Genomic DNA, 12514 nt, shown 5'->3' with positions numbered 1-12514 from the left:
CAACGCCAGGCTATGCAGACCAAATCCAAAAAGTGAGGTGTTAGAATCCAAAAGCATCCAGCAAGCTATTCGCATCCGGCTCCTTGAACTGGGTGGGCGGTGGTTTCTTCTTCTCAATCATCCCTGGCTTCTTTTGTTCACCTTCCTTTGCAGTCTCCACTCCGTCCTCTTCTCCGCTTCCCTCCTCATCCTCCTCCTCCTCCTCTAGCGTCCCTTTACTCTCTGCAAGTTCGTTCTTGATGTGCTCTCGCACCGGCAAATCAGCGACAACTAGCGAGCTTCTCCGGCGTAGCAGCTTGCGTGGATCAAAGTCAAAGTCTGTTGCTGACTGTCTTGGTCCGTGAGCGTGGAACGACTCCCGTGGCATCATTGGGCTAAGTGGTGGATGTCCAGGTAATGCCTTGGTTGGCGGTGGTGGGAGCAAGAACTCCCAAGTCTTCACGAGATCGAGTGCAAGGACGTCGCATCCCATACGTTCGTATAACCTGGCTGTGTGGAGTACGAACTCCCACTCTTCTCGCATACCGATCATAGTTGCACCTCGTAGTGTTTGCAAACTCTTCTCGCGGAGCTGTTTGTAAAGAACGACGAGCGCGGGGTCGTCTGTCAAGTAACTTTTGCTCTGAAGATTAGGTGTCTCGGGCGGACTAAGGAGACGCGAAAGTGGGGTGACCAGAGCGCGAACAGCCGTGTCGCGACGTCCAAGGAGCCAGTAAGCCCAGGTTGCCATCCATCGGTTACCATCGCGGGCAGCCTGAGGCAGAACCTTATCCTTCAAGAAGCTAAGTAGTACGAGCGAGTCATCACCGCCATAAACACGCGCAACTGCAATGGCGAGCTGAGTGTCGCCAAGTTGGTTGTGCAGCACGCTGATAGCATCCTGCAAATGGTCCGCTAGTAGGAAGAACGAAGCGGCGTATTCGAACCGCCTCTTTCCCATGAGCGCATACGCGTTCTTGAGAGCAGCCGTCTTCCATCGTTCCTCATTAAAGTTGTTGGACAAGAGGCGGTGGGTCGCACCCTGTTCCCTCGACCAGGTAGCCATGCGCCAGAGGCCAAGGAGAACAGCCTTTTTGCGAAGTGCGAGATAAAAGAGGGCACAATCGACGGGGTTCTTTTCTTCGGTTTTGGTGTACTCGTTTCGAGCGATGACTTCGAACTGGGTGCGCTATGAGAAAGGTTAGTGGCATTGCGCAAAGGTTTCGAATGAGGCTCATACTAGGGCATTGATATCCGTCATCCACATGAACACACCACACTCTTTAGCGTGCTGCCATAACATCTTGCCGTTGAAGTGTCTGCTGACGATATCGACTAAGATATCCTGGCTTCCAGAATGAAAGGCCCAGATGATCTCGCGCCATGAAATGGGCCCTTTCAAAACCTCACTCAGGGCATGCTGTCGGAAGAAAAGTAGGAAGCGGCCTGCATTATCGTCGATTGAACGGCGATGCTTTTCTACCATACCTATACATTCAACAATATCTGCGAGGTGAAATTGCTCGCGGCTTGAGAGTAGGGGTATCTGCTTAGTGGTGAGCAGATCTTTGAGATTGGAAGCGACCTCTTCGGTTACGGCATGAGGCTCGCTATCGTCTGTGAAGTCCGCATATGAAGAGTGCATGTCTTTCCTCGAGGTGGCCATGTGCGTCTATGTCTCTTAGTCCTCATGTATAATATCTGTAGTTGTGTCTTACATTGTACTCATAAAAGTCCTCTGCAGTGAACCCCAATGAACTATTCAGCTCCTCGCCCTCGATCCAGAACTTGAGTTTTTGGTACAACTGAACCAATATCCGTTGCACTAATAAGAGCCTTCCGGCCAGCACGCATTGTGATAGCAATTGCGGGTGGTACACTGGTAGTGGACCGTTGAGACGGCTGACCGCCGTAAAGATATCAATCGAAGCTGTCTTGCGCGAGATCATTCTTAAACTGGGGAACAAGCCTTCAGTCACTGCAACATTCTCATCCTGGATGAAGAGCTGGTTACCCGCACCGATGATGAGGTTCCCACTCCCAAGCCAGACAGAGTCACCAATTGGGTGTGGTGTGATGTCTCGTATCCGAATGTCGCGAATTGGCACCCAGGATTCGCCCGCATTCAGGTAATCGTAACGGAGCTGGGCATAAATAACGACCCGATGAGGGAAGCCAACTGCGAGTATTGATTGATTATCAGGTGTAGACGACCAATCAAGATCTTGGATGACTCCGTTTCCCTTGAAAGTTTCCTGGTACTCCAGTTGCGCACTTCGAGTATTCCAGATAGTCAACGTTGTTTTCTCGGCATCCACCAGGGCGGCTTTCCTTATCGACGTGCCGCTAGCCAGCGAAGGGTTATGCACGCTTGTATCAACTTCTGAGGTCAATAGCCAATCTAGCCTCCGATCCTCCATATTGACGCGCGCAGTCCACGACTTGATGACACCTGAATTAGTATATGAGATGGCGATGTCGCGCGCGAAGGTGTCGAGAAAGCCTGAAATGACCGGTGCTGAGCCTGCCGGGTCTACAGGCAGGACAAAAGCAAGATCGTCACCTGAACCAAGATCAAAGCTAGAGTACTGCTCTAACGATATCTCCAAATGACCATTAGAGTATCCCTTGGTTTTCTCAATACTAGAGAGTTTGCGACCGGTGACTGGATCGTGCTCTAGTAGCGGAAGCGTCACCTCCCAACATATGCCCTTCATCTCAGAGCTGATTGTCGCAATGTGTACACGTCGACCTCCTGCCTGCGTTTCGGGTATAACAAGCAAACATAGTGGCCGGCCTTGCAGCTTGTAAGCACAACGTGCCACCTCTTTGGCCTCATGGCCTCGTGTATCCCAGAGCGAGATGTCGTTGTGGTGTAGGAAGACGACGAAGTTGCCTTCCTGTAGTAGCGCTGTCCTGTGGATGTGCTCGGTCACCTTAACACTGCTGTGTCGATGTAGCGTCATGCCCTGATCACTGGGACGCTGAAGCCAGATGATACACTCGTCTGTAACGGTTCTTGATACTAGTGCACGCCCACTGGCTGTACGATTGACTTTTTTTATGGCGTGTGAGTGTCCGGTCCACATAGCCTTACGCTGTATACGCTGCAACTGAGGCGAAGGATCGAAGAGGTAGTCGATACGTGACTCGAGCCATTCTATCCGCCCATCGAAGTGATGTGATAACAAGGTGAAATTAGAGTCGGGTTTGTCGCCGATGAAAGCGTAGAATTGTACGTTGTCCTCGATAGCCTTCGGTTCCTTGGCAAAGTGTAGATGCAAGCCGTCGACATGAGCAATGTTGAAAACGTCTGTAATCTTCTTCACTCCAGCTCCAACATTCTCGAAGCCCCACGCGGACATGTTCCCCCGGTCGTCCAGCACGACGCAGATCTCAGGATTGCGATTCGCAACCTCAATCAGGTGATGTAACGCAATGCCGCGGTCTTTTTCTTCTGCTGACGCCTGCTGCATGGCTCTTTCTGTCGCATGCGTGAAGTGCCTGCCGTCGATAAAGAAGGCAAACCGCTTCTGTGACTGCTGCCCTAGGGGTACATGCCGTGCCATGATGGACTCGAAGAGGTCCACCTCAGCCCATACGTGCATGCCATCCACGCCGTGGTGTTCGCTGGGGACCCACACGCGTACCTTGTAGTCGGCGCATATTGTATAGAGAACATTTTGCGCCGACTGCTCCTTATGATATGGGTGTCGCCAATGCAGGCCTGTTATGGCTTTGGGATGTGGGAGGTAGAAGTAATCGAAGCTCTGATCGGCCGAACCATACGAGGTGCGCCGCCATATCTTCAGTAGCCGGTCGTATCTGCCAGTCGAAGCAATCAGCTCGCCATCTGGCGAGAAGTGGGCAAACTTGACCGGGTTCGCTAGCTGCTTGGTCCATAACTGTTCGGTTGCGCTGTGCGTGTTGAAGAGCGTGAGCGAGGCACTGCCTGCGAGCAATTCGTCGGGCAGCCCCCAAGAGAGGGTTGTGATCGAGTCGTCCGGGTCTGGGAGGGCCATGCTGCCTTGCAGCGACCACTGCGCACATCAGCACCCAAATATCTCCTGTAGTCGCGGCCTACAACAACACACCTTGATGGCACCCTCATCCCGCCCATATGGCCGATATAGGTATATGTTTCGCGTTGAACAAGCTGCGATTTTGCCTGTTCCCTGGTCTAGTGCGACGGCTTCGAGCCCTAACTCTTCGTCGATGTAGATGGTTTGGAGGACGTGGTTCGGTCGATCGAGGATGATGAGTGCATTGCCGGAGACGTAGGCCTGTCGTTACTCTAGTCAGTCGATCATCTGGGAGCAGAGGCCGTGTATACAGGAGTCGTACAATGATCTGGATATGCTCCCACAGGCCATGAGCGACAGCTTGCAGCTTCGCCTGCGGCCGCCCAGGGAGAATGCCGCGCATGAAAGCTCTTTAGAATCTCGCTACCTAGTCCACATCCTTTCTAGCTATTTGCGGGGCCTCGAATTGCCCAGGAAAGTAGTGACATGTGTTGTAGATAGAGCCGCTTGTCGAGCTTCAGCCGTTTCGCCATCTATCCAGGTGCGACATTTGGTGTGCAACGAAGCTCACGCGCACGGCCCACGTGGGCTGTCGTCACTTCCGACCCGCCTTGTTAGTCCGGAAATCAACTGGTACAAGCAACTAATAAAGCATCGAGTACATGTATAGTAGACTCTAACGAGAGATGGAGCAACCATCAAATCATGTTCACGCCCAGACCACAACACCAATCCATCCCTCATTGGTTTTTCTTTCGTGATGTCGTCGCTTTCGTTCTCCTTTTCATGCCATCGTCCTCTGCACCCTCCCCTCAACCTCCCCGTCATCGCCCGGCCCTTTCCACTCTACTGTAACTGTAATCCCCCGATCGTCACCTTTCTCCTTTGCATACGTCAGGCTGCCCTCCAACACCGTCCCCTTCCGAAGTACCTGTTTCTCTGCAATATCCCTATCGAGTAATAGGACAGCTTGATGCCAATGCGTCGGCGTATTACTCGGTCCGGTCGAGAACCCTAGGCCTGGAATGCCGTTCTTGCCCCAATGAACCGTGTCTAGCATCTTGACGTCCTGTGAGCTACTCGGGTGGATGAAGATGGTGTCGAACCAGATTGCAATTGCGTGGAGTGAGGTGATGTCGCGATCGAGCGTAATCCGGAGAGGGGTTGTGAAGCTGAGATCTTCGACGGACACGGTCTTCGTCTCGAGGAGGTGTGATGTTGCAGAGCCGCAGAGTGCTTTCTCTGGTACATCGAATACACCAATCTCATGTGTGTTGAGCAGACCGCCTGGTATCATGGGCGAGAAGTTGAAGCCATAAACGTTGTTCCAGAACTTCTCGCTCGTGCTGTCTGCGATCCACTCCGCATCTGAAATAGGTGCGAGGCGGATATTGCAATGACTGGGGACCATGATGCCGCCTTCCTTCAAGTACATATCCCGCGCACGTAGCACGGAATCTAGCATGCCTTCGAAGAGCAGACCGTAACCCATCCATTCCGAGATGATAATGTCAACCTTTTCCTTTCCGATCAGTCGCTGGGTGTTGAAATCCTCGACTCGTCCCTGGATTACTTCGATGCGCTGTTGATATCCGTTCTTCTCGATAATTTCTTTCGCTCGGACAGCAATGCCGGAGTTGTCGACCGCGAAGACTTTCTTCGCGCCCGCTCTTGCGCAAAATAGCGACAAGATGCCAGTACCGCATCCGACGTCTAGCACGGTCTTGCCAGCGAATATTTCGGAGTTTTTTTCGATGAAATCTCGGTAGCCCTCGGTCCGCACGCGATCCTCGATCATCTCACGGTGGATGCTGTTGCCTTTGTATGATTCAAAATAATCTTGGTCCCGGTCATTGGTAAGCTTGATATTTGACAAGTCCTCTGGCATGTCCTTATGCAGCGCAGCTTCAAAGTCATTGTAGTCAACAGGCTTGGAATCCGTATCTGGCATAAGATCTCCAAGCTCGAACAAAAGGGCGTCATCTTCCAGAACAGGTAGCAGGTAGTCGTCGCTAGCAACGTCTTCTAGTGACACGTCAATTCTCTTGGGATCTATGCCATCCTTTGCCCTTACTCGCAGGTAGTTTATCAATTTGATGATTGTAAGCTCGTCCGCGTCTACTCCGAATTAGCCTCATATCTCAATCAGGCAAGGCATGCGCCACCTTGGGATGAGTAGGAGACAAACCGGGTCCCAGCTTCTGGATCGTCTCATGCAGATTGAAACTGTGTTCCGTCGCGCAATGTTCTCCCATGTCCGATACGCGACACCATTGTTGGTCGCAGAAGAGGCATTTGAAGCTAGTCGTATCTGGCTCGCTTGCGTCCTCAAAGATGCTGCCGACTGAGCTTGCAGTATCTGAGTCACTGTCTGCCATATTGCTGTCTTTTCTATACTGTTATGTGTTTCAAACCTGCACTAGGATGTAGGGTCGAGAAAGATAAAGCGACTGTCGAATCCAGGTTGCCGGGGTTGCAAGAAGGTTCTGCGGTTTAGTGTTAGTTTTGTGGGCGAAGCTGCGGGGTTGGCCTATCCTGCCTGCCGTTAACTGCGACGTACGCACACTTCTCACATCCTCCGTAGTATCCACACATCATTTTCTACATCCTTTTCCTTTATCAATCACTAGGGATTCCGATGATGGAAGTCTTGGTTTGGGTCTATCTCCGGGTTTGGAATTCGGTAGTTAGTGGCTATGAGCTTTCTGACGAACAATGCTGACGTTTAATTACAATTAATTCAAATCCACTATGTTACCAACGCGCAGTCTGCTTCCACTTCCCACTATGACAATGTTGTCTCATCATTTACCACCCCTATAGATTCAATCGCAGTAGTCTCCCGGTGCCGACATAGTACACTTATTAGTTACGAATACATTATCCGTCGTCGTCGCATTGTTGAAGATATCGAAATCGTTGAACTTCAGCGAGTTCCTCTTGACAACATTACCTGAAGCCTTTGCGCCGGTGACAAGATCATCGTTGATGAAAATGCCAACACCCGTTCCATTATTGTTGATGTTTTCGATCGTGTTCTCATCGACAATCGTGTTGCTGGCTCCAAAGATGATGATGCCAGCGCCAGCACTATCTTTGCCAGACGGGCAGGCAGGGTTGCGGTTGGTGATAGTGTTGGCGATTATCTTTGCTCCCTTGATGCCGGGGTCGACGAAGGGTCCGATGCAACAGTTCTTGACCTTGTTCTTCTTGACCACTCCGCCAGGCGTTTGCGTGCAGAGCGCAATGTAGTATCCAGATATGTTGTTCCCCTTGAACTTGGCGTCGGATTGGTCGTCCATGCATAAAGCGATAAAAAGAACGGCGGCAGTCGTAGACTCGAAGGTATTGCTCTCGGCAAGAGTGTTCTTGGAGCCAACGGTCAAAAAACCGTATTGAGCACCATCTACTAGCTTGTTCTTGGTGATCTTGACATTCTTGCCACCAGCGACCGCAATGTTTTCGCCAGAGAAGCCGCGGACCTCAAAACCAGTGACGATAACGTTCTCAATATACTCGCCGACCGAAAGAACCTTGCGATGCTCCCCTACGAACTCGGCAAGCTTGACATCCTTTCCGTGGATACAGATACCGGCTTCTGTCTCAACACCCGCAAAGCCCTTGTTCAGGCCGGAGCAAAGGTTCCTAGTAAAGGTCTTGGGCGGGATCAGAATAGCCTCCTTGCCGATGAGAATGATATTACTCTTCGTGATGCTTAGCTGCTCAGCATAAGTGCCAGCTTCGACAGTGATCTCGTCTCCGGGGCGTGCATTGTCAATGGCATTTTGAATGGATTGACCTGGTTTGACGATCTTTGGTGCAGTCTGAGTTCCTGTTGCCAGGTGCAGGGGAAGAAAAGCCAGAAGCAACGAGGAGCAGTGATGCTACAAGCAGTTGAGAATGCATTTTTATTGGAACAAGACAGAAAACTCTAATTGAGAGATGTCGAGTTTCAGTGCGCTATGAAAGTAGTAGAAGCGTGGGTTTTATAAGGGTGTTCCTCACACCCTTATAAATCCACGGCCCGCATCCCTCAAAGACTGGATTCTCAATCAGCTCTCAGCCCTCAGCCCTAATTCATCGTAAGTACGAGGCGGCAGACTACAGGCTAGGCTCTTGTTTCTCCACATATACATCCATGCATTGATCATCGAGGCTAATGGAGAGTTCCGGTTGGTCTATCAATGTGACGGTGGAAGCGTAATCTACTCTACGACCTTAGGCCTGATATGGTATTTGCACGCGAGTCTTACCCGGACTTGACTAGAAGGAAAGTCGCAGAAAGGGATAGCCTTGACTTGGAAACGAAGGGTGAAATTTCGAGAGGTCCATTCAAGGGATCTGAAGCTTTCACATAAGACGATCAAGTGATTCTAGCTATTCTTCTAGTAAACACCTTTTACATAGTTCAACCCACGGACTTAGGAATGTACGGTACTTGATTACATTCAGACCAGTATATTAGATCACCATTGACTCTTCTCTACCAAGACCCCATAGCTTCAAAAACGTATTGAGAGCGAGTGACTCCTCTCATACTTGAACTGTTGGGCAGATACAACCAAAACTCGCATCAGACTCATCAGTAGTCATGGAGAGCAGAAAATCGATATATGGTACCATGGGAGAACGATGATGAGGTTTGGAACCATGGTTGGCGACCGTCTCGACCTATCCCGGAAGAATCAATGTGATTACAAACACCTCCGCACTCAAAGTACTTTTACAGAAACCAGCGATAGCTCAACTAGGGCGCAGGCGCTTTGAAAATCCTCTTCAAAAACGTATCATGTTATCGTATTCGGTACGCAGAAACGCCGAAAACGTTGCTGCGTCCACGATTCGAGGAGCTGAAGCAATCATAGGACGCCGATCCTATCAGATTCTAGGGCGTTCGCTTCCAATATTTTGGTTGCCGATCTTCTTAGGAGCTGAACGCAGTCTAGTCTCAGAAGATCTTCAGCTGAACAGAAAACCCCGCGTGTAACAATATTATGACCACATAGGCCACTAGTAACTGGATTTACCTACGGCGCAAGGAAGCCACGATGCGAGCATTGTCTCGCGGTACTTTCCGACTTTGTTGGGCCACATTATGGTCTCTAGAATCTCAACCCACGCCTGGATGACTTCCTTAGCTTTAGTTGCAGATCGAAAGTTGTGGACCTCTAAGCAGAAGTTGGAACATGATACGAGAGTAAATTTCCCTGCCGCGCAAGCCTATGGTGTCCAGCGACACTTCCACGATTGCTCAGCTTCCCAGGTTGCCAGCCTGGAGCTAGACCTGATCAGGTATATTGAGTGAATGTCAAAAAACGATCGCTGGAAAAACCGCTGCTTTAGACAGCCGCATCGCTATTACGTGGCTAGACTCACTTATATAGTTCTGCGACCAGACTTTTGCGTTGCGGTACTGTACCGTTTATTGTGTTGCAACACCGCTTTCATAATCTGCAGAGTGCTCTCTGAGCTTTACAACTTCTTCTTCTCGTTGAAAAACTGAAACTAGAAAAAATAACGCTATGCGATGCAAGATCTATACAAAGTCGAAATTCAATTTTCATCCATCCCGACCATGGTGTGATGCGAGTGGATTGCTAGCGCTTACAACCATGTCATGCTATTAGCCCTGGAGCCCTTAATAGCTTATCAATGTTAGGAAATATATTAAACAAAGTCATACCATGATGTACCTAATCTAGATTTCTTCCCACATTCGTGCTCGTGACGCACTATCCCGCTCTTGCACGCTATAACGTGCACGAACGCAGACATTGCCCTTTATATTTTACAGAAATGAAGGAAGGGTTTGCGAATCTCGAGGAACGATCCTGTAATCCCGAAGTTCATCATTTATAATACGCATCTCAACAAGAGTTAACAACTACATAAACCACTAAACCACCACGTCTTTTGTGAAAGTTGAGGATCTATGCAAGTAACCTGCATAGATGCGTGTGTGCTCCTTCGGGACTCTTGAATGAGCTCTAAACGTGCCATGGGAGGAAGGTTGTGTATTACAGCAATTCCGGGAACCCGTAGAGATTATTGACAGTCTTGTAGGGAAAGATTTCAATGGATCGACGAAACCAGTCTCTTCGAGGCTGATGTTTGGAGGTGGATATGAAAGACTAATCAACTTGTAACTTGCTAACATGTCGCTCTTGATGCTTAATGGCGGCATTATGCAAACACAAAAGTACAACTGTGCCAGGATTCCTAGTTCTAGCCTGACGTTGAGCATATAGTAGCCCCGAGGTAGTAGTGCAACATGCCGTAGAAATTTACAGATATGGGACCCCATGAAACGCAAACACATAAGCGATTGCTAGATCGTACTGTGATGAGAATTTCCTTTCTGATCCATTGGATACGGTGCCATCGAATTTGAGGGTATCGTCATCCCGATATATTGTTACACATGTGTTCCTACCCTAATCCCTATCTCTTTGAATCACCTCTAGCGATAGTCATTGGAGTTGTACGCGGGCCTGTTGCCACCATTACTGTACCCACCGCCACCTCGATTTCCCCCTCGTCCTCCGCGACCTCCACGACCTCCCCTATCATCACGAGGAGGGCGATCGTTATACGGATTATTACCCTGATATCCACCATGACTGCCTCCATTGCTACCTCCTCCGCTCCTTCCCAGTATTTCTTCTGCAGGGCGGTAGAACCGCTCGTTTTGGAGCGAATTATTGTTGGGCGGTTGGCGGGGAGGAGGCCCGCTGTGCGGAGGCTGATTCGCATTTCCCATCCAAGCTGGCCTCTGTGCAACCAGCGGCGGCATAGGTGGACCTCCATATCCTCCATTGCCACCTTGCCAAGCACCTTGGGGTGGTGGCACCCAGCCCGGTGGAGGCGGAGGTAGGAAATTTTGACCCGGGGGTGGGGGCCATGAGTTTGGAAAGGGTGGTGGTGGTCCGTAGTTCTGTCCTCCATAACCACCCTGATTACCGTTGTACCCGCCGCGATCCCAGCCTCCGCCTCCCCGACCGTTGGAGTAGCTGCCTCGCCCTCCTCCGTTTTGGTAGTCGCCGCGCATATTGTCGTTGCTGCGACGGTCGTTGAAGCCACCTCTACCACCTCCACGGCCCCGGTATCCGCCACCACCCCCACGCTCATTGGAGCGGCGCACTGATTCGGCTTCACCGGGACTGAGGGCGGGCTTGGGGAGCTTGACGCCGTCTAAGAGGACAGACTTATGGGCTCGGCTTGAGCTAACGCTGGGCATTTCGTAGTATACCCTAATAAATTGTTAGCATTATTATTGTTCATGACTTAGATGGTCATCACAAACCTCATTGATCCATCCTGGACAATCTCAAATTCGGTTTCACCGTCGACATCAAAAGGCGGTACCAATTGACTATCCAACACGAACATGTCGTGTGGCTCTATGTCACCGTGAAGCGCACGACTTTGTGCAGGATCGATCTTGTGTTTCTGCTGGCCCTTGCGGTAGAGTGCCTTCTCGACATCTTCAAAGAGGCCACCCTGCTGTGAGAACATAAGTGTCTCCTTGCCAAACTCGTTCCGCCTTTTTTCGTCGTCTGATAGCTCGGGGTATTTTGTTGCCATAGCTGCCAGCAGTCGCTTCTCGTCAATGAAAGGTAAAACAGCTACGCCCTGCCAGGCAAATCTCTTCCCGTTCAAGTCGATAGGGAAGTCCTCGGGATAGAAGTCAAGTATAGAGCTGTTGGGGTCTTCCATTAGGATACGGAAAGGTTCAGGAATGGCGTGGTTCGAGGCGGCTGGCAAGACGCCCATCAACTGCTCGTAAGGATGAAATGGCACACCCTTCTCAAAAAGCTTGCGAGGATCCATATCTTCGAGACCGACAAAGTCTGCGGCAAATGGTGCATAGTGATGTGGAAAGTACCACGTCCACGAAGGGCAACCTTGCATGTAGTATGCTAGCACCCAGCATAGGCCTTCGGCGTACTGACGGGCAACCTTGTTGCGGAACGCGATGTCATCGGGTGCGACATGAAACTTCTGTTCATAGTATCGCTCTGCGTAACCGTCTTCCCAGAGCTTAATCATGTCCTCGGGAGTTCCATCGACTTTCTTTTGCGCGGCTTGGGAGGGTGACTGAGGAACAACCGGTGTATTTCTCCCGGGTGTACCATTGTCGGCATCTTCTACCTCATCTGCCTTGCGCTTTCCAAGCTGAGCCGGCGTCTCAGGACCCGAGGCGGATTGAGAAGCAGCCTCTGATTCAGGGACTGACTCTGTTTCGGGAGCAATGGTGCCACCGGCCTTGGCCTTCATGAGCTCTTTGAGTTTCGCAGCAGCGCTCTTGTTCGAGTCCGCATCGCGTTGGTGCAGAATGTCTTTATGAACGTCGCGCACTTCCTTGGACTGTGCATCCTTCGGATCGAAAAAAACAATACCTGCGTTGACATAAGTATCGGTGTCTTCCTTTGTGCGCTTGAAAGGAGGCGCGGAGTTGCCATTCTCATCTCGTCGCTGACGCTTGTTGGTGTTATTATGGGCCTCACGCTGAG

The 12514-nt window shown here is 50.6% G+C and overlaps 3 protein-coding genes across 3 annotated transcripts; all 3 read right to left on the bottom strand.

Moving 5' to 3' along the window:
* Window positions 1–40: 40 nt before the first annotated feature.
* On the bottom strand, window positions 41–4404 carry K460DRAFT_286617 (uncharacterized protein; the record flags this gene model as incomplete). The annotated part of the gene is made up of 5 exons (XM_040928905.1): window positions 41–1168; window positions 1220–1651; window positions 1698–4019; window positions 4074–4262; window positions 4324–4404. 5 exons carry the CDS (start codon window positions 4402–4404, stop codon window positions 41–43), a joined length of 4152 nt encoding a protein of 1383 aa, XP_040787831.1.
* Window positions 4405–4785: 381 nt separating this feature from the next.
* Window positions 4786–6379, bottom strand: K460DRAFT_376723 (histone-arginine methyltransferase CARM1; the record flags this gene model as incomplete). The annotated part of the gene is made up of 2 exons (XM_040934913.1): window positions 4786–6119; window positions 6190–6379. The coding sequence occupies 2 exons, from the start codon at window positions 6377–6379 to the stop codon at window positions 4786–4788; spliced, it is 1524 nt and encodes a 507-aa protein (XP_040787830.1).
* Window positions 6380–6826: 447 nt separating this feature from the next.
* On the bottom strand, window positions 6827–7907 carry K460DRAFT_376722 (pectin lyase-like protein; the record flags this gene model as incomplete). The annotated part of the gene is made up of 2 exons (XM_040934912.1): window positions 6827–7825; window positions 7890–7907. The coding sequence occupies 2 exons, from the start codon at window positions 7905–7907 to the stop codon at window positions 6827–6829; spliced, it is 1017 nt and encodes a 338-aa protein (XP_040787829.1).
* Between the last annotated feature and the right edge of the window lie 4607 nt (window positions 7908–12514).

The sequence above is a fragment of the Cucurbitaria berberidis genome (genome assembly GCF_010015615.1).
Source record: "Cucurbitaria berberidis CBS 394.84 unplaced genomic scaffold K460scaffold_3, whole genome shotgun sequence".
In the NCBI taxonomy this organism is placed as follows: domain Eukaryota; kingdom Fungi; phylum Ascomycota; class Dothideomycetes; order Pleosporales; family Cucurbitariaceae; genus Cucurbitaria; species Cucurbitaria berberidis.
Note: the sequence above shows the minus strand (reverse complement) of the source record. Positions and strands in the feature narration are given on the sequence as shown.